The sequence below is a fragment of the Diabrotica undecimpunctata genome, chromosome 2 (assembly GCF_040954645.1).
Source record: "Diabrotica undecimpunctata isolate CICGRU chromosome 2, icDiaUnde3, whole genome shotgun sequence".
Taxonomy (NCBI): domain Eukaryota; kingdom Metazoa; phylum Arthropoda; class Insecta; order Coleoptera; family Chrysomelidae; genus Diabrotica; species Diabrotica undecimpunctata.
This window is the reverse complement of record NC_092804.1, coordinates 170310178-170332607: the sequence shown is the minus strand read 5'-3', so window position 1 is coordinate 170332607 and position 22430 is coordinate 170310178. Positions and strand designations below refer to the sequence as shown.

The 22430-nt window shown below is 31.5% G+C and overlaps 2 protein-coding genes across 6 annotated transcripts in view; both read left to right on the top strand.

Annotated features, from left to right (window-relative positions):
* The first annotated feature begins 5039 nt into the window (after nucleotides 1-5039).
* LOC140433555 (uncharacterized) lies at nucleotides 5040-8060 on the top strand. Its single transcript, XM_072521539.1, has 5 exons — nucleotides 5040-5519; nucleotides 5579-5644; nucleotides 5736-5805; nucleotides 5867-5941; nucleotides 6338-8060. Exons 1-3 carry the CDS (start codon nucleotides 5267-5269, stop codon nucleotides 5789-5791), a joined length of 375 nt encoding a protein of 124 aa, XP_072377640.1. The 5' UTR covers nucleotides 5040-5266; the 3' UTR covers nucleotides 5792-5805; nucleotides 5867-5941; nucleotides 6338-8060.
* A 326-nt stretch (nucleotides 8061-8386) lies between these two features.
* The window catches only part of LOC140435197 (uncharacterized), a 28382-nt gene continuing 14338 nt past the window's right edge, over nucleotides 8387-22430 (top strand). For 3 of the 5 annotated variants that reach the window (XM_072523979.1, XM_072523977.1, XM_072523980.1), the window contains exons 1-2: nucleotides 8388-8859; nucleotides 10345-10467. In XM_072523979.1, coding sequence (XP_072380080.1) covers nucleotides 8598-8859; nucleotides 10345-10467 — 385 coding nt within the window. In that variant the 5' untranslated portion in view covers nucleotides 8388-8597. Of the gene's footprint in view, nucleotides 8860-10344; nucleotides 10468-12411; nucleotides 14218-22430 lie in introns of those variants that run through there. The other 2 variants (XM_072523981.1, XM_072523978.1) reach the window with 2 other exon arrangements.

Sequence of the window (22430 nt, the reverse complement as noted above, 5' to 3'; positions counted from 1 at the left end):
GACCAGCCTTCTATAAATGCTTCGCGTTTACTTTTTACATTTAAATCTTGCCAAACTTTTCCAACTGTATGACCTTCGTTAATCCAGGTTTCATCCAAATAATATATTTTGCATCCTGTGCTGCGAATTTTTCGTATTTCTTCTAAATATTTTCTTCTCCATAGAATAATTTCATTTTTTTCTAATAGCATACTTTTTCTGTTGCGTTTTACGTATCGAAAGTTCATTTCGTGCATGGTCCTGATTAAGACTCTACGAGATATCTTGGGTAAAGAGTCATCATTTTCGAGCTCTTGAGAAATTTTTTTCAGTGTTGGAATTTCACTCCGAAAATAAAATGAATGAATTTTTCGACGTATAATATTCCTTTTCTCGTCATCCAAAACAATGCTTTTCCTACCTCTAGTTTTACCTTTTTCTTGCTTTTTATTTTCCGATGTATTTTTAAGTACACGATAAATACAGCTAACGGATACTTTTGTTAAACTGCTACAAATGTCGACCGCTTGGCTAACGTTTAATGCCATTTTTCTGCCGACAATTCCTTCATAAACGTTTCGTATCATTACCTTCTCTTCGGACGTTAACATTTTCCGTCTCTTTTGCGGCTTTTCATTCTTGGAATCAACATCAGAATTTTGCTGTATTCTGGATATATACTATATATACATAAATTTCAAAGAATATAACGAAATATTTACTATAAAACGACAAAATATAACACTCTTATTATCTATAACACGTTTTATCAATACTACAATACAGTATTGACAACAATAAGTTTACAAACTTATCACATAAAATATACTCACAAAAACACATGCACTATTTACCCATAGAAACACCAATGTTTTCTTCGTTCATTTCTTGGGCAAAAAATAATAAAAACTAGTTTTACTGCATGTCTGGATCCGAATTGTAAAACCGAGTTCCCTCGCTAATTCCAACATTGCCAAACGATTGAAAAATAATGTTTTAAAATATCGATTTTTATTTTATAAATTTAAATACGTAACGAAACGGAACATATAAATAAAATTTATTTTATTACAATTTTGTGCTTAATTTTTACTATTGAAAAAATCATGTTTTTTGGTATTTTTATGACGGTAATAATCGCTGCGTGGAAGAATACAGGTTTTGTATGACCATAATTACTACTTGTGAACAAGATTTGGCTACACTGTTCGACAACTTCTGGTCAAGTCTACTATAGAGAAGCACAAATAAATATACTACTTTATATATTCTGTAATTTCTTATGAGGAAACGCAAATTGCAATCGAGAAAACAGGCAGTTTTCGAGGGCCGCTGTGTACATTTAAATTTGAGGATATTCCGCGTTTAAACTATGATATCACTCTTCTGAATTGAGGGTTTCTACTATAAGTAGGTATAGCCAGGTACGTATTTTAATTTTGAGTTGTTAACGATTGGTAAATGAAATTTTAAGCATAATTTTGTGTACCTATTTAAATTTAATCAGTTAATTGCATTTGTACTTGGAATTCAGAAATTTCTAGGTACGTAAAGGTAAAAGGATAAATATCAAATTATCAATAAATCTGCTTCTGTGAGAAGAAAGTTTATTTGAAAAGAACTTCATTTTTCTTTTGTCGTTCATTTAGAACAGAAGTCACTGTGATAACTATAAATATGAGTGATACAGAAATGATAAGTGACGATGTCCTGTACCTACATTCCTGTCACTATTTCAGGAAGTGAAGACGAGTCTGAACCTGAAAAACGTTCTGGTTATATTCATCTCACATCTGCTTAACGTTTACAACGGTAAGTACTCGTTAAAAGTACTCTTTAGTTAACTTCCTAATACCGGGTGAATTTTAAAATGACCAGTACCAGATGGAGCGACTTCTCGCCCCAGTAGTTTGGTTCACTTTTAAGCGCAAGGATTCTGTGTATCTCATTAATCTTACAATTTTTTAACTCTTTATTGTCTGTATACTTTGTTTAGTACCAATTCAACAAATTAAAAATCAAAAACAGTCACATTCATCAAATAACAGGTAGTGTTATCAGATATCGGACGCACTTAAGGCTAATTGCACTTTACAAATTCTTAGAGAGACAATCTTAACTAGAAAGTGATGCTTCAAAGAATCTAGACAAAAATATGTTAATAGGGGAATTATAAAAGTTCCCACTGTGTAATAGCAAAAATGGAATTTCAAAGATAAAGGGAACACATTACAATCAACTGCTAAATATGTAAAGAATACGATTGCACATTATGGCAAGTAAGTAGTACAATCATTAGTAACCATTTTCCAAAACTTGCGTCTAAACTGATAAAATCAGATTTGTAGAACGTGAAAACAGTCGATACCACGTAGGGCGAATTCTCGCCCCACATACATTTCCGCGAAATCAGACGAGAATATTTAATTTTCTGTTTGCGGTATTTTGGGTTTTACTACTTCCTTGTGCTCTTATTACATCAAATACCAATGTCCTAAACCGTCAAAGCGATTAATTAAACTTAATTACAGATATTAATAAAAACGTTAGACCTGAGGCGAGAATTCGCCCCACCCGGTATTAGGAAGGTTAATCATATTTACCGATTAATTAATTCATAAAAAATGTAGAATTCCTGAAAAAATAAAGTTACATATTTTTTCTTAGGTCTTCTTTCGACGATGGTTAAATCAGAAGCGATCAAAAAGACAGTTTTTTGACACCAGTGCCACAATCCACTGTGTATGAACTTAATAAAAGAAGGTCCAGTGTTATGAAAAAAAAAAAATAATAAAGAAGGATTCTGGTGCCCATCGAGTATTAGGTACCCAAAAAATATAGCTATACGGGAAACAATATATCATATGTATTCAGTGAATAACATACCAACTTTAAATAAACTTTTGAGTGAATTAAGAAACAAAAAAATAATCCCCGAGTGTCATAAAACTACTTTTTGGGGGTTTTTAAAATCTAATGGTTTTATGTAAAACAGTGAATAAACAGTAAATAAAAAGAGAGAGAGGTAGGAATAAGTATAAAGAAAAGAAAGTTGGAATACTTGGGTCACGTTATGAGACATAATAAATATAGAGTACTACAGCTGATCGTTCAAGGGAAAATAGACAGCAGAAGGGGTCCAGGGAGGAGAAGACACTCGTGGCTCCAAAACTTGCGGCAATGGTTCGGATTGTCATCTGCTGAACTATTCAGATCTGCCGTAAACAAAGTCAGAATAGCCATGTTGATTGCCAACGTTCGGAACGGACAAGGCACATGAAGAAGAAGAAGTGAATAAACAGCAGGCAATTATAGAATGTTCCTCCCTCTAGAGGGAAGAGAATTTGTGTTTTACACTGTGTTGGAGAATCAGGATAGAAGATTCTTTATTACTCTCTGCTAAGAGTGTAAATGATTGTCGCTTAGGTTATCATTAAGATATGGACAATACTTTGTTTGAAAAGTGGTTTGAGCAACAATTACTAGCTAAATTAAAAAGAAATAGCGTTATTGTTTTGGATAATGCTCCGTATCATTGTAGACTAAAGAGTAAAATTCCAAACATTAATTCAAACAAAGCTGAAATTCAAGAATTTTTATCAAAACATGAAACAACTTGTAGAACTATTAAAATCAGTTGAATGTGAAAAAATTATGTTATCGACAGGCTAGCTGAGAATTATGGCCATAAAGTATTAAGATTACCTCCTTACGATTGTGTACTGAATCCAATAGAATTGTTGTGGTCTCAATTTAAAAGTAATGCGAGGAAAAATAATAATTCTAATAAATCATTTTCGACTGTTGTAGATTTAATTAGGACCGAATGTAATAATATTACAGCAGATAATTGGAAAAAATGTATAGAGTATGTAAAAAAACTAGAAGAAAAATACTTATAGTTAAGTACAAAACATCATAAATAGAGTAGTTATAGATTTAAACTATAGCAATGATAGTGATACCGATTTAAATGTAGACGATAGTTAAGTTTAAAATTATTTTTTTTTATATTTTTTCACTATGTTAAATATATTATATTTTAATATAAAAGTATTACTTATATGTATTTTTCTTTTACTTTGTGGGATTGCCGTAATTTTGATAAAATGTATCAGTATATAAGTCCGCCCCTGTATACAACTATACCACAGAACACAGAATAATAAACAATTGTTATTTATTTTGTGACTATACCTAGAAGCATGATACATGAATAACAAGATAGGATCTTCCCGTAGCACAAAATCGGTCGTGTTCGCGCATGCCGTCATTGGAGAGCAGAATTTGAATTCTTGTTAAAGTTAAATGGGATTTTTATGCATTCTGTGATGAAATTATTCGATTAGCAAAATAATAATATAAAAAAAAAGGTTTAATAATTACAATAATCGTACACAAAAGGATATCTCCAAACTATTTATTAAAGATTATTTATTGACACATACAAAAAACTGACATTACGAACGTGCAGCTCTCCAATTAGGTCACGACTTATGCGCAATATCTTATCTTCTTAATCATAGTATCATGCCTAGAAGCCTAGAAGATTAAATCCGAAATATCTTGCAAGGCACGAACGAACAGTACATAAATCGAAACGACAAATAAATAAGTGGCATGACCAAGAAAACAGTTCCAAAACCATTTTAAGTAACTTATTAATTTGCATCATTAGACCATGCATTGCGAATATAATATGATAATATTATATAGCCAAAGCCAAAGGCACCTTTTGTACGAGCTCGGCTCGGATTAATCGATTTTAAAATCTCTGATTTTAAACAACAAAAATATTTTCAATCCAATAATGAAAAATGTCAATTGTCAAAAAAATTTAAGTTGTTCGGTGGCGGTGGTAAAGTATCATCAAAGAATATAGCACAGACCACTAATAACTAGACGTTTCACGTAGGTAGCTCAAGGTCAAACTAAACTAAATGTCATTTGTAGTACCGATACAAATCTTCAGATGTCGCTTTACTCTGTCTTTACCTTTACTCTGCAGTTTAGGTTTAGAACACAACTAAAAGTTATAATTGTCAAATTGTCAATCGCTAATTGTCAGTAATTGATTAGCGTCTATAAAGTCAGATTTTGATTTGAATTTGATGGTTATTATTGCAAAGAAATTAAACTAAACTTGGTTTAATATCTCTGGGTTATAGTTAGCATTAACCTCAAATTAGTTTGTAAATTACAAACCACCTACCTCAGTGATCTGTGTTTTAAATGTTCGTGGCGGTGTTCAAACAGTATTTTGCAGATTAATAATAATTAGTTAAATATGGTTTTTCACAATAAATGTTGTATCCTACAATGTACCAATTCGTCATCAATTAGACATGCCTTTCCAAATCCTGATAAAGACATTATACGATTTAGGAAGTGGCTTAGTGTTATAAAAAATCCTAATTTGATGAATTCCTGGACAGTTTTTAAAACAAAACGAATCTGCCACAGACACTTTGAAGATAAGTTTGTTTCTTCATGGAGCCATAAATTGTATAAAAATGCAATTCCTAGCTTACATTTGTATGGTGAGTCCAATAAATATTTGATATTAGAGAACAAATAACTGATTGATGATTGATTTTAGATTCTTCTTCTAATTTACATCCCAGAAGTATTTCAATGTTGAGTGTGGAAGCAAATGTAACCGAAAGTAAGTAACCCTAATATGTAATTAATAAAAATTATTTTATTTGAAATGAATCATGGTATAAATTATTATACATATTAACTTTTTGTTTTAGTTAAGAGTCCTTCAACAAGTAGAGATGCACAATCTACACACGTTTCAATCATTTGAGATACCTCATTGTAGTAAGTATTACGAAGATAACAATAATTTTCAAATTGGTTACTCTTTTATGAAACTTTTTAGTTGCCGAACACAATGATGCACAGTTACCAAATGAAGAAATTTTAATACAAACTGATGAGAGTAAGGATTTAAAAGGTAATTGTAGTTAAAATTTTATATTTTGTATTGTCATCAGCAAATTTGTAAATATTCTCTAATATGATTAACTATAAAATTAACAGTTTGCTTAACCTTCTGGTAGTGATACTAGAGTTTTTAAGTTTAGTTGCCTCAGTGTCATAGACCAGCTGGGGCTAAAAACTAGAAATAGGAGCTTGCCTGTGTTTATAATCTCCCATTGCTAAAATCTAACAAAGATATATGAAGGTACTGAAACATTCTAGTACTTACAATAAATTGTTTAATACTCACATCAAAAAACAGTCTACCAAGTCTCTCACTCAGTAATGCCACTACACGAAGGTTAATATAATGAATCGATTTTGCCTTGTAAGGATTGAATAAAGAAATTAACATCACATTTATTTTTAGGTGTTGCCCTTAAGAATATCACACCACTGAAAATATTGCAGCAGTGTAATATATCAAGAGGTACAATTACCCCTAAAAAGAAAAAATTATATGGAGCATTAAAACAATTATACCACAAATACTCTTTGGAAAGAAATATCTGTTCCATAGTATCCTATTTATCTCCATAATTGGTCATCTTAATACCAGTCATTAATTTGTATTCATGCTTGTATAGTGTGTATTATGTGCTCTTCTAGTTTGAGTTATATTTATATTTAATGATTTGTAAAAAATCACAAAGTCAGATCGGGTTTTTATGTAATAAATGTACCAGTGATGCTATGTATGTACCAAATGAGGTCTATCAAGCACTACACAATAATCTTTATACTGCCACTGTTTTCTGTGACTATTCCAAAGTTTTTGATTGTGTAAATCACGACATTTTGATAAAAAAAAACAAAATTTCTATGGAATTCGAGGTGTTTCTTTGAATTGGTTCCAATCTTACTTAGGGAATAGGAAATAACTAGTTATAGCAAATGATACAGCTTCTAGTCACAAAAGCATTGTATGTGGAGTACCACAAGGTTCAGTATTGGGTCCTCTACTTTTCCTTATCTTTATAAATCACATCACCAACTTAAAACCGATGGAAACATTTTTCTTTTTGCTGATGATACCAGTATTACCTGGAGAAACTCTAATATTGCAATTCTTCATGCAACTATAACTTCTGATCTATTTAAAATAAAACCTAGTCAGACTCTAATTTACTCTCTTTTAACGTGGATAAGACAGTAGCATTATCCTATAAAGCTCTTCAATCCTTGCTTCTTAATAATAGCCAGATCAGTATCATTGATTCTGTAAAATTTCTTGGTATTTTTATAGTCAGCAACCTTAAATGGTCCCTTCATATCGATTTGTTAAGTAAGAAACTAGCCTCAGTCTGCTATGCAATAAGATCTGTTTTGAAGAAAATTAATTTAGCATCTTCCAAAATAACATATTTTTCTTTGTTCGAGTCTCATCTTCGATATGGTCTTCTTTTTTGGGGTTCTAGAACAGCTGCCCAATCTGACAGTTGTTTTTAAATTACAAACCAAAAAAGAGCAATACGGTATCTTTTTGTTCTCGGTAGAATAACATATTGCAGAAGATACTTAAAAAATCACGGGATTTTAAGTCTTCCTTCTTAATATATTTTAGAAACTGTTTGCTTAATTCTTAAACGCCTACAACGTTTTTCAGCAAGACCTAATCATGACTACTCCACCAGAAATTCAACCTTTAATGCGTATTTACTGATCCCGTCCACTGCGTTAGTAAAGAAATCTATATTATATTCAGTAAAAAGATTATACAATCGTCTCTCTTTGCAACTTAAATCTGCAACTTCTTTCCTTAAGTTCCGTAAAAGAACAAAAACCTATCTATCTGAAAGACCATATTATTCAGTAAAAGAGTTTCTTAACGAATAGCTTTATGTACAAGTAACTAAAGTATTTGTATAAATATATATTTGAGTATCACATGCAGAAACTTAAACATATTAGTTCGTAAGGATTTATTATGCAATTTGCAGTTTATTTAAATTTTGCAGTACATTGTGTATTTTATTATCTTTTATTTTGTGATATTGACGATTTATGTAATTTCAGTAAATTTTAAATTGTTATTTTTCTGACTTTTTGTAAGCTTTGTCCATAAAATTGTACAATTTTCAGTGGTAATAAAGCATATTTCCATTCTATTCTAAATTTATATACAGTTGTTTTACATGTATTAAATAAATAAATAAATTATTTTTTGTCTTATTTTTTCGTAAACGGTATTGTGTATATTTGAATTTAAAAATAATTTGCACATTTTAAAATTTCAAATACATTTTTTTTTCAAATATACCAAAGTATATTTAAATATTTTAAGCTTTATTTAAATTTTCCCACCAAAATTAAATTTTGAATTTCCCGCGTAATTTATTGCTTGAATTAGTTCCGATACAAATCTCTTGGAGCGCTGAATTTCATATCCAACTAAAGTATTGTCGTGAAGCATCTAGAGGTTAGGTGATCTGTGGAATATAGAGGCTTGCTTGGTATCATATTGGTATCATATTCTTTTCTTTGGTATAAAGTAAAGTGCTGCTTATTTTATAAAGTAAAATAAGCTGCTGTGCTGCTTATAAAGTAAAATAAGCAGCAAATGAGAATGAGCAGCTAGAGGAAGTATATACTCTGGCTAGGAAACAACAAACAATCATAAAGTCAATACAATGGAAGTTAAACAAGAACAACCTCTTTGTCCCATAGAAGAATGCGTGGTGAAAACAGAATTTATCGGTTTCCCCAAGGTTTCTGTTCACTCTTCTCTTAAAACTGAGATTCAAGAGGACCAATATGTGGAGGATTCGATTAAAAACGATACAAAAAGCTATTTTGTTGATGGCTGCCCTTCAGACCATTTAAACATGGACATTACTGTTGAAGATATCAAATTAGAAGAGGATAAGGCTGAACTAGTACAAATTGGGGATGGTATGTCGTTTTATGTGTTTAGATGGTTTCATATACATTCTAGGAGGCATTATTTCTGTTATATAGGTTTCAATGAATTCATTCACAATGTATAATTAATAAAATAAGGGTCTTTCATTGAGATACAACATATTATCCAATCTCCTAAGTTGGACCAACAAATACTTTCACAAACATTTATTGTAATGGGTTTAGACGTTTTTGAATATTAGCTTGGACAAACATTGTGATATGAGATTTTTGTATATAAAGATATGCATCATATAAGTCAAGTCTTCTTTAATATGCACTCAAATATTCTTTTCAAAAAAATCAGTTTGGAAAAAAATGCCATTGATTTTATTAAAACATGATCAGTTTTTAAACTTATCTGTTATAATTGAACCTATAATTAAAATATTTTTAAGTCACAAAAAAAGTAAAAAATGATTTAGAAAAAGCACATTTTTAAGTACTGACCATAATATTTTCATTGCTTTTTACTTATTTTCAGCAAAGATGTTGATTGAATTTCGAAAAATGCACTTAAAAATAAAATAAAAAAAATTGCTATATTTTAACACAACACCATTTTAACCCTTACAAGTAATAATATAAAATTCTAAATATAGGTAAATATTACATAAACATTTTAGAATGTAAATCTAAAAGGAATTTTAATTTAAATGATTTTATAAATTTTTATGACAAAAAATATTTGTTGCTCTCAAAAACTATGTTTATTTTTAAATGTATTTCTTTAAATTAATATTATCATTCATATTATTGAGGTTTCTTATACATTTTATGTCTTTTTTTTTTTAATTTTTATGTTTGATAATCTTGTCCCATATTGATCAAAAAATTAGTCAATTCAAAAATGTGTCATTTTCTATGTGCGTTTGTATCCAATCGGTAACAAAATAAGCAGTAACAAAAAGGGCAGTTACAGAAAATACTAAAACTATAAAAAAGTTGTTTTGACAAACTTTTAAGGTAGTCCAGCTGATAGTTTTCTAAAAAAAATTTATTTATTTTTTTCATTATTTTACCAAATACAGCCCCTTACATGAAAACTCGATCTTTTTTGCAAAATTGTTGCAAGAAGGAAGTACCTCAGGAATGTAAACTTTTTTATTTAATAATTCATTTACCTACTCCCAAATTTTCATCCTTGATTAATTATTTTTGTGTCAGGCATTATTTAATCTGGCCATGACCATTTTGATCCATCTACGAGTGTTGTCTTGTAATTATTTTTGTGTTATGTTTATTGTGTCTTAGTTGGCATACATTCCAGATAAACTTTTCTCTTTTGATTATATGTTTCGTTGATCTCTGTTGAGACCATGGAGTGTTTCGCCTTGTAACGAATTTATTTTTATTTATCTAAAAACTAAATTTTAATAGATAAACAAGTTATAAATTGTGGCTTTAATACAAAGTATTTTATTGCATTGCTAATACGAGAAATGTCCACAATAATTTCTTTAATTTATTTATTAGTTATGGAAATCAAACATGAAATTAAGCAAGAAGTTGGGGAATATGATAAAGAGAGTCAGTTATTTACACCAATTAAGCTTGAAGACGTTAAGGATGAACCACCAAAAGGAGAGGATTGTTCAGGTGAGGCATAAATGAAATAAAAACAAAATTTCTGTCATGAGATTGTAGCTTTGGAATACTTCTGGCATAGTTAGTAACTGTTTTTATAATGATAGATCAATTTTTTTCTTTATTTGTTTATTCATTTTTGCTATAAATATGTTTCCAACATGCTTATATAGGGATTTCCCAGAAAACTCACTACAAAACAAAGCATCAATACTACAACAGCAAATAATTTTTTAAGCCGTTTGTTGGAGATTTTCCATAGGAGTCTATTGTTTTGGTGGAATCACTTCAGGACCTACTTTGTATCAATAATCAAGATATGAGCCAGTCCCAAAGTTTGTGCTTAATTTTTTATTTAACATGATCTAAAAGAAATCCAAAATTTTTGGTTTTTGCACCCATATTTTCATCTATAATAACTCAAATGATATTGTGCCTAAAAAAAATATATAACGGGAAAAGTTTCATTCTTCAATTTTACATAGGTAATTTATGACTAGCTAGAAATTGAAAATTTAATGTTTATGTTAATAATAATAATAATAACTATTATATAGTTCGCTCTGAGGAACCCAAGAGGTAGAAATATGCATATAAGCGACTTGTGATACACAGTGACGAAATCAAACCTTAACTGTCCATTTTATTTTTTTTTAATGTTTATTGTTTAAAAATAGCAATAATTAGGAAAAAAGTGCAAACAACGGAGTTTCCTCTTTAAATTTTTTAATCTCTGTAAACATAATTTAAAGCCTTCATATTCCCCCTAGAAAAAAATTATAATATGATTGAAACATGTGTTGAATTTCATTAGGATCTGTAATATTTTTTGCATAATAATTTTGCAATCCAGGGTCCGCAAAAAAATGGCAAATTTTCAAAATTAATCTGGCCCCAAAATAGTAGAATTTTTTTATGTATAAAGAAAGGCTTAAGCTTAAGTTGGCATGCATTTATCGCCTAACCATAAGTGATAGAGAGCTCGTTTTTAAACAAATACTCTTATTTTGTCAAGTACTTCTTATATAAAAATGTTTGCGATATGCGCCTTGTGATAACATGCATAAAAAATACAAAAAAATCGTTTTCACATAAAAAGTCACTCGAAGTGCATGAGAGGTAGAGTGGGGGAATACCCACAGCGGACAACCACTAATCAGTACTTAGTCACGGGAAAGAATAGGTCTATCTCAGATCAATACTCCAAGACCGGGTACGGAATTGCCACTAGATCAACAGTCTAGCAGAAGCGGTTGGCCTTCATTAAATACACCAGGGCCAGAACTGACATTTCTGCAAGCAAGCAAGCAATTTAATTATGTTCGGTTAGTTATTAATTCGTGTAAAACAGGAATCACTTCACCTTGTTCCAATGCTCCAGACCATCCCTTTCCCCCCTATAGCACTATGATGCGCGATAGAGGTAGAACTATCAGCCAAATGCTCTTCATATGGGAGTCCTGGGTAATAGAACTCCAACATGGTTCCCTAATAGATTCAAATTCAGACCAGTGTTAAGCACTTTATTCCTATTATCCTCTTGTCACATCTGCGAAACTGAAATTGCTTTCTTGGACCTTAAGCCTCCGCTCTGGGCTACGCCCAGTTCGGATGCTTGGTGCTCAAGTATTAAGTATTAATTTTTTCACATAAATTGGGATAATATAGAAGGAAAGTTAGTGAATGCTTGAATAGAAGTGCCGTGGGAAAGATAAGAGGTTGGCGGTGGTCGTTTAGGTTGGACTGCCTCGTGTTTATGGTCGAGTTACATTTAAACGTGTTCGCAAAGCATTTTTAAATTCAGAAAAATAGTTATTGGAGGAGTTGTTTCTTATATTGACCTATTTACATATATACGAATTGATAATTGTCATGAGTCTTACCTGCTTGATTTTTCCGAATCGCTTCCGTTCGTTTAGGAATCAACAAATTTTTTTATTATGGTTTTTCTTTTAGATTCTCTGGAGAAGAATAGAATGGAAATAATAAAAACATTACCTGAACGTCTAAGTAATAAAAAACGTGTTGAAAAGCACTCTGGAAAACAGTCTTATGAATGTGAGACTTGCTTGAAATCGTTTTCCCGACGTTATGCTTTAAAAGTACATTCAAGAACTCACACCGGAGAAAAGCCATATAACTGCAAAATTTGTTTTAAGTCATTTTCTCAATCGTGTGATGTGAAAAATCATATGACAATGCACACCGGAGAAAAACCGTATCAGTGTGAAATTTGTTTGACATCTTTTACCCGGTCAGGTTCTTTAAAACAACACATCAGATTACACACCGGAGAAAAACCTTATCAGTGCAAAATTTGTTTGAAGTTCTTTACCCAATCAAATAATGTAAACAAACATATGAGATTGCTGCACCCTGGAGAAAATTCTTCCTAATAAAAAGTTATTCCAAGCAGTGCAGTGTATTATGTACTTGTGAAATTCATTCAAGAATCGTACTCACATTAAGAGTAATAATAATAAAGGATGCATCCTCATCGCACAAACACGATGATGATGGCAACGATAGGTCACCTCCACGTCCGCTTCAGACAAAACGTCAGAAGCAAACAATTCCAAGAACTCCCGAAGACAATATAATTACGCAAAGCATCATCCTTCAAAAACTACTTTTGTTTAATGGGAAGATGGGAATTCGATTCATTTTCGATTCGGTTGTATTATTTAAAATGTATTGCACGAGCTGTGATAGTATTAATGCTTATAAATTAAACTAGTAATTCTGCCGGGAAGGTTCAATCAATGGAAATCTGCAGTTACTCGTTAAATTTTTAAAACAATAAACTTCTTTCATGTAAACCAAGTAAATATAAAGTATGATCTGGTACTCTTCTGACTCTTCTGATCATTTTTTTACTATAACCTGTATATATTTTTTGATGGCACGTTATATACATTATATCTACTACATGTCGTTTTATGTGATGAGTCACATGGTAGGATTCAGCTAGTTGTTTATTTTGTACTCAGCCAGAGGCTTTCTTCGGGTCAATAAAGCAAATTTTACCTTATAGTGCTAAGTTTAATTATTTATGAACGCTATACGTTCATAAATAACGAAATGCTGTGTAACGCCCTTTTGGTAGTCGTTTTGTTTGATTTTTTCTATCTTAATATATGGGTTATATCTTCCCCCTTCATCTGCTATGTCGCATGGTAGGATTCGGTCAATTTCTTTAAGTCAATAAATCAAAATTTGTCTGACAGTAAATATATTTTTATTCATAGTGTCCTATGATATCTCCTATGTCGCTATACATAAGTTCATTAATATTAAAGATACTGTGTATTGCCCTTTTGGCAGCTGTCTTATTTGTTTTTCGTTATTCCCTTACCTTTCATTTAACACATCACACGATGCAAACGGAGGTATGATATAATACCCTTTTGGCATTGCCGAGGTGTGTGTTTTTTGTCTTAACATATTCGCTACCCTTTCTCTTTTCCAATAATATATCATACGTCATGATCCGACGATCTATTTTACACCCACCACAAAACACTAAAAAACTATTTAAATCATCAATACGACTTTTTATCGCAAAATAGTGTCAGCTATTTTTTCCGTACAGTTGTTTGTAAACAAACATGTTAGATTAGGTTAATAATATAAATAACAATAAAGTGCATGTGAACACATACCTAAATGGGATAAAAAATACCAAAGAAAGTCTATTTATTGACAAAAAAATATTAAAATAAATAAAAAAAAGTGCCTAAATTAGCATATCAATTCAATATATATATATATATATATATATTATTTTATAAATTTTCTAAAGACTTTATTTCTTTATAAGCAATGTTATTTCTTTATTAAATAAATAAATATATTTAATAAATATTTCTTTATAAATTTATAAACCAGTGACGTAGAGGTCGAGAAGATCGAGAATAGAACAGGCCAGAAAATCTTTCGAAAAAATAAAAAATCTGCTTTGTGATTCTCGAATAAAACTCGAAATTCGACTACGTTTATCAAAATGCTACGTCTGGTCGACTCTTCTATATGCAGTTGAAACGTGGACCCTAAAAACATCAACTGTAAATAAATTGGAGGCCTTTGAAATGTGGATCTACCGGAGAATGCTCAAAATTTCATGGACATCGCATACCTCAAACGAAGAAGTGCTGCATAGAATAGGCAAGGAAAGAGAACTTTTTAACACAGTAAAAGTTAGAAAAACATCATACCTAGGCCACATACTGAGAAATAATAAGTACCAATATGCCCAACTTATAGTGAAAGGAAAAATCGAGGGAAAGAGAGGCCTAGGAAGGAAAAGACTATCGTGGCTCAGAAACATCCGACAATGGACAGGGCTAAATTTTGAACAGCTAATAAGAACAGCTGAAGATAGAGAAGATTTTAAAATTGTAGTAGCCAACCTCCATTGAGGAGAGGGCACTTTAAGAAGAAGAAGACGTAGAGGTATAATATATCTTATACATCATTAATCAAAATTGTTAGCAATAAATCAATTGTATCGTTTAAAAACAAAATATGATTGAAATGTCAGATTTATACAAATATTTTAAAATCAAAATTATCTAAGTCCATCCCGTATTTCTCGAGTTGTTAAAAAAAGTTTTAAAAAAATTAGCACGTACCTTCTTACATATAAACCAAATAAATATAGACATAAAAACTATTTTGCAAAATAAATCTTACCTTTAAATTAGAGCAACCAAGATTTTTGTCAATTTTGCGAAAAAAATGATAATATTCGTATTATTAATTGTCTATGTAGTTAATATGTATAGTATTTTTCATATAAAAATGCGTGCACGTCACAATTTATATAAAGTGACGTTACTTATATTTAAAATTTCCAGAACGTCAACCTTAGAGTTCAAATTTTCCTAACACAGCTAATAATACGAAACCCATACGGAACTGCTCGATCTTTCATAGGCGTCAACATGGTATAATCAGAAAAATGTAATCATCATTATATTGGTAATTTTAGAATTATATTGATTAAATAACCAAAAACATTTGTTATTATTAATATGATAAATTTTATGAAATAACTCTTTAAATCTAATATTCCACAAAATAATAATTTTAATTAAATATATTAGACAATTGTACGCAACTGATACAGGAATACTTCAAATTTTTTGACAGTTCAGCGTGTGGCAAAATTGTTTAAAGACCTTTAACGATTTCACAACTATGACAATTAACAACACATTCTTTTTTTCTGAGGTCTCACCATTTGATATTGAGAATGCTATATCTTCCAAAACTATACCAGCTCAGTAGGTATTGATCAAATCCCCACTAAAATAATTAAATACATTTCTTCATATATATCTCCTGTTCTGTCTCACATCATCAACCTATCTGTCAAGGATGGCAAGTTTCCAAGTGACATTAAAACGGGAGTAGTTAGTCCAATTTTCAAAAAGGGAGATCCATGTTTGGTTGATAATTACAGGCCAATCACTGTAACAAGTGTACTCTCAAGTACAAGTGTACAAGATTATCGAAAAGTGTATTTACAGTAAAATGTTAAATTTTCTGAATAAATCTTCTTCTTCAAGTGCCATCTCCGCGGCGGAGGTCGGCAATCATCATAGCTATTCGAACTTTTGAGACGGCTGAATAAATATGATATCCTAAATAAATGCCAGCATGGATTTCTTCCTAATAAATCTACAGAGAGTGCTTCTATTTCATTATTTAATTATATCCACGCTGCTTTGGATCGAAAAAGGTATGTGGGTGCACTCTTTTTTGACTTAACTAAGGCTTTTGACTCTATTGACATTGAAATTATACTGCATAAGTTAGAAGCCCTTGGTTTTCGGGATCATTTCTTGAACTGGTTAAGGTCATACTTACAACGTCGTAAATTCCTAGTAAAAGTCGATAATAAGAAGTCATCTGTTTTTAATCTTGATCAAGGTGTACCGCAAGGCTTCGTATTGGGACCCTTAATATTTCTTTTATATGTCAATGATTTGATAAATTTTTTAACTGCAGACCATACAGTTCTTTATGCAGATGATTCAACAATTGTAGTTGGCGAGTCAACTGAAGTCGAACTCATTTCAAAAATGAACTTAGTAGCACAGGAATTTACAACCTGGTGTAAAAGGAACTCTTTAATGGTAAATGCAAAGAAAACTACTTGTATGCAGTTCTACTCGCGCTGTAAGCGATCCCATGGTTGTAAAATCACAGTTAGTTCTGAGGAAATACCCTTTAGTGATACAACACTATTTCTTGGTAGCATTCTAGAAAGTAATATGACATGGGATGCAAATGTCACCAAAGTCTGCAAAACAATGAATAAGGGTTACTATGCGATCCTTCAGTTGAAAACCGTATTTAACACCAATCAATTGATAAGTGTGTATTATGCATTGGTTTATTCATATATCGCCTATAATGTTGTCTTATGGGGAAACTCTAGAAACTCTTTTAGAGTTTTTATAACTCAAAAGAGAATTCTTAGTTTGATATTCAATATTGATAATAGACAATCATGTCGTAAATATTTTATTGAACAGACTGGTGACTTTTCATGCTTTATGTATTTATAAGTGTATTATTCACGTCAAAACTAAATTTCAAAATTTTTCCCCTTAACTCTGACTTTCATAATTACCCGACGAGACGGGATGTTGACAAGCGTGTGTAAACACTCCACAACTCTCTTTGAAACTAGCCCTGATTTTGCAGGATCTAAATTTTACAATTGTTTGCCACTTAATATAAGAAATGAAAATAATATTCAAAAATTCAAAAATAAATTAAAAGCATACTTGATCCAATTATGCGTTTACAACCTAAATGATTATTTTGACTTAATAAAAGACTACAGGGAATGAGGACCGACGGGTTCAGAGACGCTCTATATCGCATATCTTTTTTTTTATATTAATCTATATTTTATTGATTTTGTTTTATGTAATTGTCCTATATAACTTGTTGATCATGCTTTATGTACTATATGACTTGTCCTATATCACAATGTGATCTGATGGGATTAATAAAGAATATTCTATTCTATGAGATAGATTGTTTTGAACAAGAAATAATGGCGGGACGTTTTTACTATTAATGCTCTAAAAGATGTAAGTTTAAAATTTAGAATATATAATTTTGTATTAAAATGTTTTCTTATGTATTTTAGTGTGTTGCAGTAGTCTTAAAACTAAGTGCATTTACTGTTAATATAGTAGTTTGACAAATAGTTGACATTTTAAAAATTCCTCACTTACTAACTATTCTGATGTTTTGGCAACGCTGTGTGGTTCTGACGTCGTAAATCTTGAATGACGTGCACGTATTTTTATATGAAAAATACTATATTAATATATGTAATTAATATTGTTAGTATTTTTAATTGAAGGGATCATTTCAAGAACAAAAATATGAATGAAATGTCAGATTTGAGTAGTTCAGATTTTCTTTCCTAGATGGCACTAGGAAAGAATGTTTTAAATCTAAAATAACGTAAACCTTTACATTGTTTTATAATAAACTCTACCTTAAAAATATTATTTAAATTATTTATTAATTAAATTAATATGTAATTAATACAGTATTATGAATTAAACGTATCGTTTCAAAGACAAAATATGATTAAAATATGGTAGTTCATATTTCCTTCCTAGATGGCGCCGTTAGGTGACCGGAATTAGTGTGACCTGTCACTGTCATCATAGCCTTTTATTTAGATATATGTTCAAAAAAAAATGTTTGCAAGAAAAGATACATTTTTTAAATCTGTAGTTCAGTTTGCTAATTTGCAAATTCTTAGTCAAATTTGATTTTTTATTTAAAAATGAAGTAATCGTGTGGTAAAAAAATAAGTATGCCATTTTATTTACCAATTTATCTAATTAAAAATTCTTATTATAATTTTTTAAAACCGTATACAGGGCGAATTTTTTCCCTGAACCGAAGAACTAATTTTCCGATAGCAAATGTGGAAAGAGAAACAGTCTTACCTTTGGACGTGTTGACAACTTCACACACCTTGGGTCGCTATTGACTGCTACCAATAAAACAAGCGAATAAATCTTACAAATAGGGCATACTATGGACTCCAAATGCATTTCCACTCAAGAAACATTCAAAGAAGAACTAAAATTATTATATACAAAACATTGCTGAGGCCGGTCTTCACATATGGAGCAGAAACATGGACTCTAACGCAGAAAGATGAAAGGCTTTTGGGAATATTTGAGCGTAAAATACTCCGCAAAATATTTGGAGCTATAAACGACCAAGGGCAGTGGCGCAGAAGATGTAATTTTGAATTGTATCAGCTCTTTGATGAGCCAGATGTCATAACGTTCATTAAAACACAGCAACTTAGATGGGCTGGACACATAATACGAATGCCAGAAAATACGATTGCTAAAAAGCTAACCACAGGAACACCTGTAGGAAGAAGAAGCAAAGGCCGACCGCGAATTAGGTAGTTAGATGGAGTTGAAACCGACTTACGGATATTAAAAATCAGAAGATGGCAACATGTTGCCAGAAACCGAACAGAATGGCCACGAATCTTGGAGCAGGCCAAGATCCACAGAGGATTGTCGAGCCAAAGACGATGATGAAGAACTAATTTTTTAAAACCTGACCTGATTTTTTTCCTGAGTAAATCAAACTGAAAAAAAAACAGGTCCGGTTTGTTTGTTAAACGTTAAATTAAATGTTTGTTAATAAAAATTTAATTTTTACAAGGAAAGTTACATTTGTTTATATCTATGGTTCACTTGCTAAATTTTTAACTCAAAGTTAAATTTGATTTTTTTTATTAAAAATTAAGTAATTGTGTGGGAAAAAATCTAGCATTTTTAATGCCTATTTGTCTAATTTATAAAATTCTTATTAGAGTTTTCAAGAACCATATATAGTTTGAACTTTTTGAACAAAACAACTAATTTTTTAAAACCGGATCTGATATTTTTATATTTGAATAAATCATTTGATCTTGAGGTAGTAATGTAAACTTTAAGCAATTTCACACATCAATAGGACACATCCAACTTACTATTAAAAAGTTATGATAAATAGAATTTTCAGTCAAAATTTACAACTCACTCTGTATATTATTAAATAATGAGAGCAGACACTTGTTATTGGTCATTTATTATTCCCATAGTGGCCTCCATACGAGGTAGGAGTATATGTATAGTTCCTCATGAATCACCTTGTAAATGTGTTTTGATTCGGATTTTTGCACAATACTTGCTTATGATCACTTCCTTTCTCTGGTGATGTTAGTGCCCTTACATTAAAAATCTGATAATCTCTTTTCTGGAAGGTTTTAATATGTCTGTCTTAAATTTCTATATATGTGTGTATTTTCATATTTACTTTTTCCAAGTCACACCTATCAGTTTCAACATCAACAACTTTTTATTAGTTGGTTTTTATTTCAGGTTTTCTGGAGAAGAATAAAATGAAAATAATAAATACATTGCCAGAATTTACACATAATAAGGAACGATGTCTATGTCAGCTCACTGAAGAACTTTTATGTGCAATTTGTAACAAGCAGTTTTCTCGGAAGGACGATTTAAAAAAACATCTTCAGGGGCATATTAAACCCTTTCCGTGTGATATTTGTTTTAAGTCGTTTTCTCATAATAGTTCTTTGCAATTTCATAAGAGGTCGCACACTGAAAAAAAAACTTATCAGTGTGATATTTGTTTTAAGTCGTTTTCTCAACCAGGTTATATGAGAGAGCATATGAAATTACACACTGGGGAAAAAACTTACGAACATCAATGTGAAATTTGTTTTAAATCATTTTCTAAATTACATAATTTAAATGAACATATGAAAGTGCACACTGGCGAGAAACCTTATCAATGTGAAATTTGTTTTAAATCATTTTCCCAACTACATAGGTTAAATGAACATATGCGAGTGCACACTGGTGAGAAACCGTATCAGTGTGAAATTTGTTTGAAATCGTTTTCTGCAAAGGGATCTTTAAAATTACATACTAGAACGCACACTGGAGAAAAACCATATCAGTGTAATATTTGTTCTAAGTCTTTTTCTAAATCACGTGATATGAAAAACCATATGACAGCTCATACTGGGGAAAAACCTTATGAATGTGAAATTTGTTTAAAGTCGTTTTCCCGATCAGATTATGTGAAAACACATATGAGATCACACACTAGAGAAAAACCTTATCAATGAGAAATTCGTTTGAAGTCATTTTCTGTAAAGGGTGCTTTGAAATCACATACTAGAACACACACTGGAGTAACACATTATCAATGAAAAATTTGTTTCGAGTCGTTCCCACTAGCATATTATTCAAACAGACATATGAGATTGCACGCTAGAATACGAGGGTGGATTGATGTAAAACTAGCTTTGATAGAAAAAACAAGTTTTTTTGGAATTAAATCGATTTATTTTTTAACATAGTCCCCTTTTAGCTCGATACGCTTAGTAAAACGATGTTCCAATTTTTTTATCCCATCCGAATAGTACTTTTGCTCGAACTCTTCAAAATAGGCCGAAGTTTCCGCGGTGACTTCATCATTTGTTGCGAAACGGTGTCTTCCGAGCCATTTTTTTTTGTTTGGAAACAGGAGAAAATCGTTGGCGGCAAGATCTGGGGAATACGGTGGGTGTTCAACCAATCCATAGCCCAATTCGTGTAATTTTGCCATGGCGACCGCCGATCGGTGAGCCGGTGCATTGTATTGGTGAAAGAGCACTTTTTTTGCGTTCCAAACCGGTGCGTTTTCGACGCAATTCGGCATCGAATCTATCGAATAATGCTGCGTAGTACTCACCATTGATTGTTTTTCCTTTTTCCAAGTAGTCGATGTGGATGATGCCCTTCGCATCCCAGAAAACAGTCGTCATCACTTTGCCGGCCGAATGTGCACTCTTTGGCCTATTCGGCGGCCCTTCGCCGCGTTTACGCCACTGTTTCGACTGTTCTTTGGTTTCCGGTGTGTAATAATGCACCCAGGTTTCATCAATGGTGATAATTCGGCGAAAAAAATCCTTCGGACCGCGCCGTATCAACGACATAAGCGTCGCCGAAGTGGTCACACGTTTTTGCATTTGATCGATTGTCAGCATCGCGCGGATAGCTTTTTCATGTCCAAATGATGGTGAATGATGTTGTGTACGCGTTCGTAGGAAATGTTTAGGACCTCTATTAACTCGCGGAGCTTAATTCGACGATCTGTCATAATCATGTCATGGACTTTGTTGATCATTTCCAGCGTGGTGACTTCATTTGGTCTCCCGGGACGCTCATCATCAAAAACACTCGTAAGACCACGAACAAATTCAGTTTTCCAAAATTTTACTGTTGCTAACGAAGGTGCAACCTCACCATAAACTTCGTCCAGATCGGCTTTGATTTGCACATTCGTTTTACCCTTTTTGTGGAGGAACCTAATCACCGAAGAGTACTCGATTTTTTCCATTTCTCCCAAAACACAAAATTTGCTTGCTTTGACGGCTGTAAAAACCAATCTAATTGTTTTTAAAACTTAAAATTTCGACAGACGTCATGTCATGAATGGCAAATGTCAACACCGAAACCAATTCGGTATCAAGTAGCGCCCTCTATCAAAGGCTAGTTTAATATCAATCTATCCTCGTAGAATCTTCCTAGTGTTTTATTTACTCCAAATACGACAAATTCGAGAAAACTACTCCAGAATGTTAAACATGTTCTAAAGAAATTTGTTGAGTACACTGAATGAGGCTAGTCTGTGTTAGAGAAAGTATTCGAAAAAAGAAATGGAAGCTTTTTATGCTAGTCGCGTTCTGGGCAGACATAAGAAACATAAAACAAATTAAAAAATTCTCGATTATTTATCTTAAAATAAGCTTATTTGGCTGTTGTATAACTGTATATACTTTCTAAGTATTATTTTTAAAGTGCATTTCTTTGCAACTGGCAGCTCAAAATGCAAATCTTCAACTCAAATAGAGG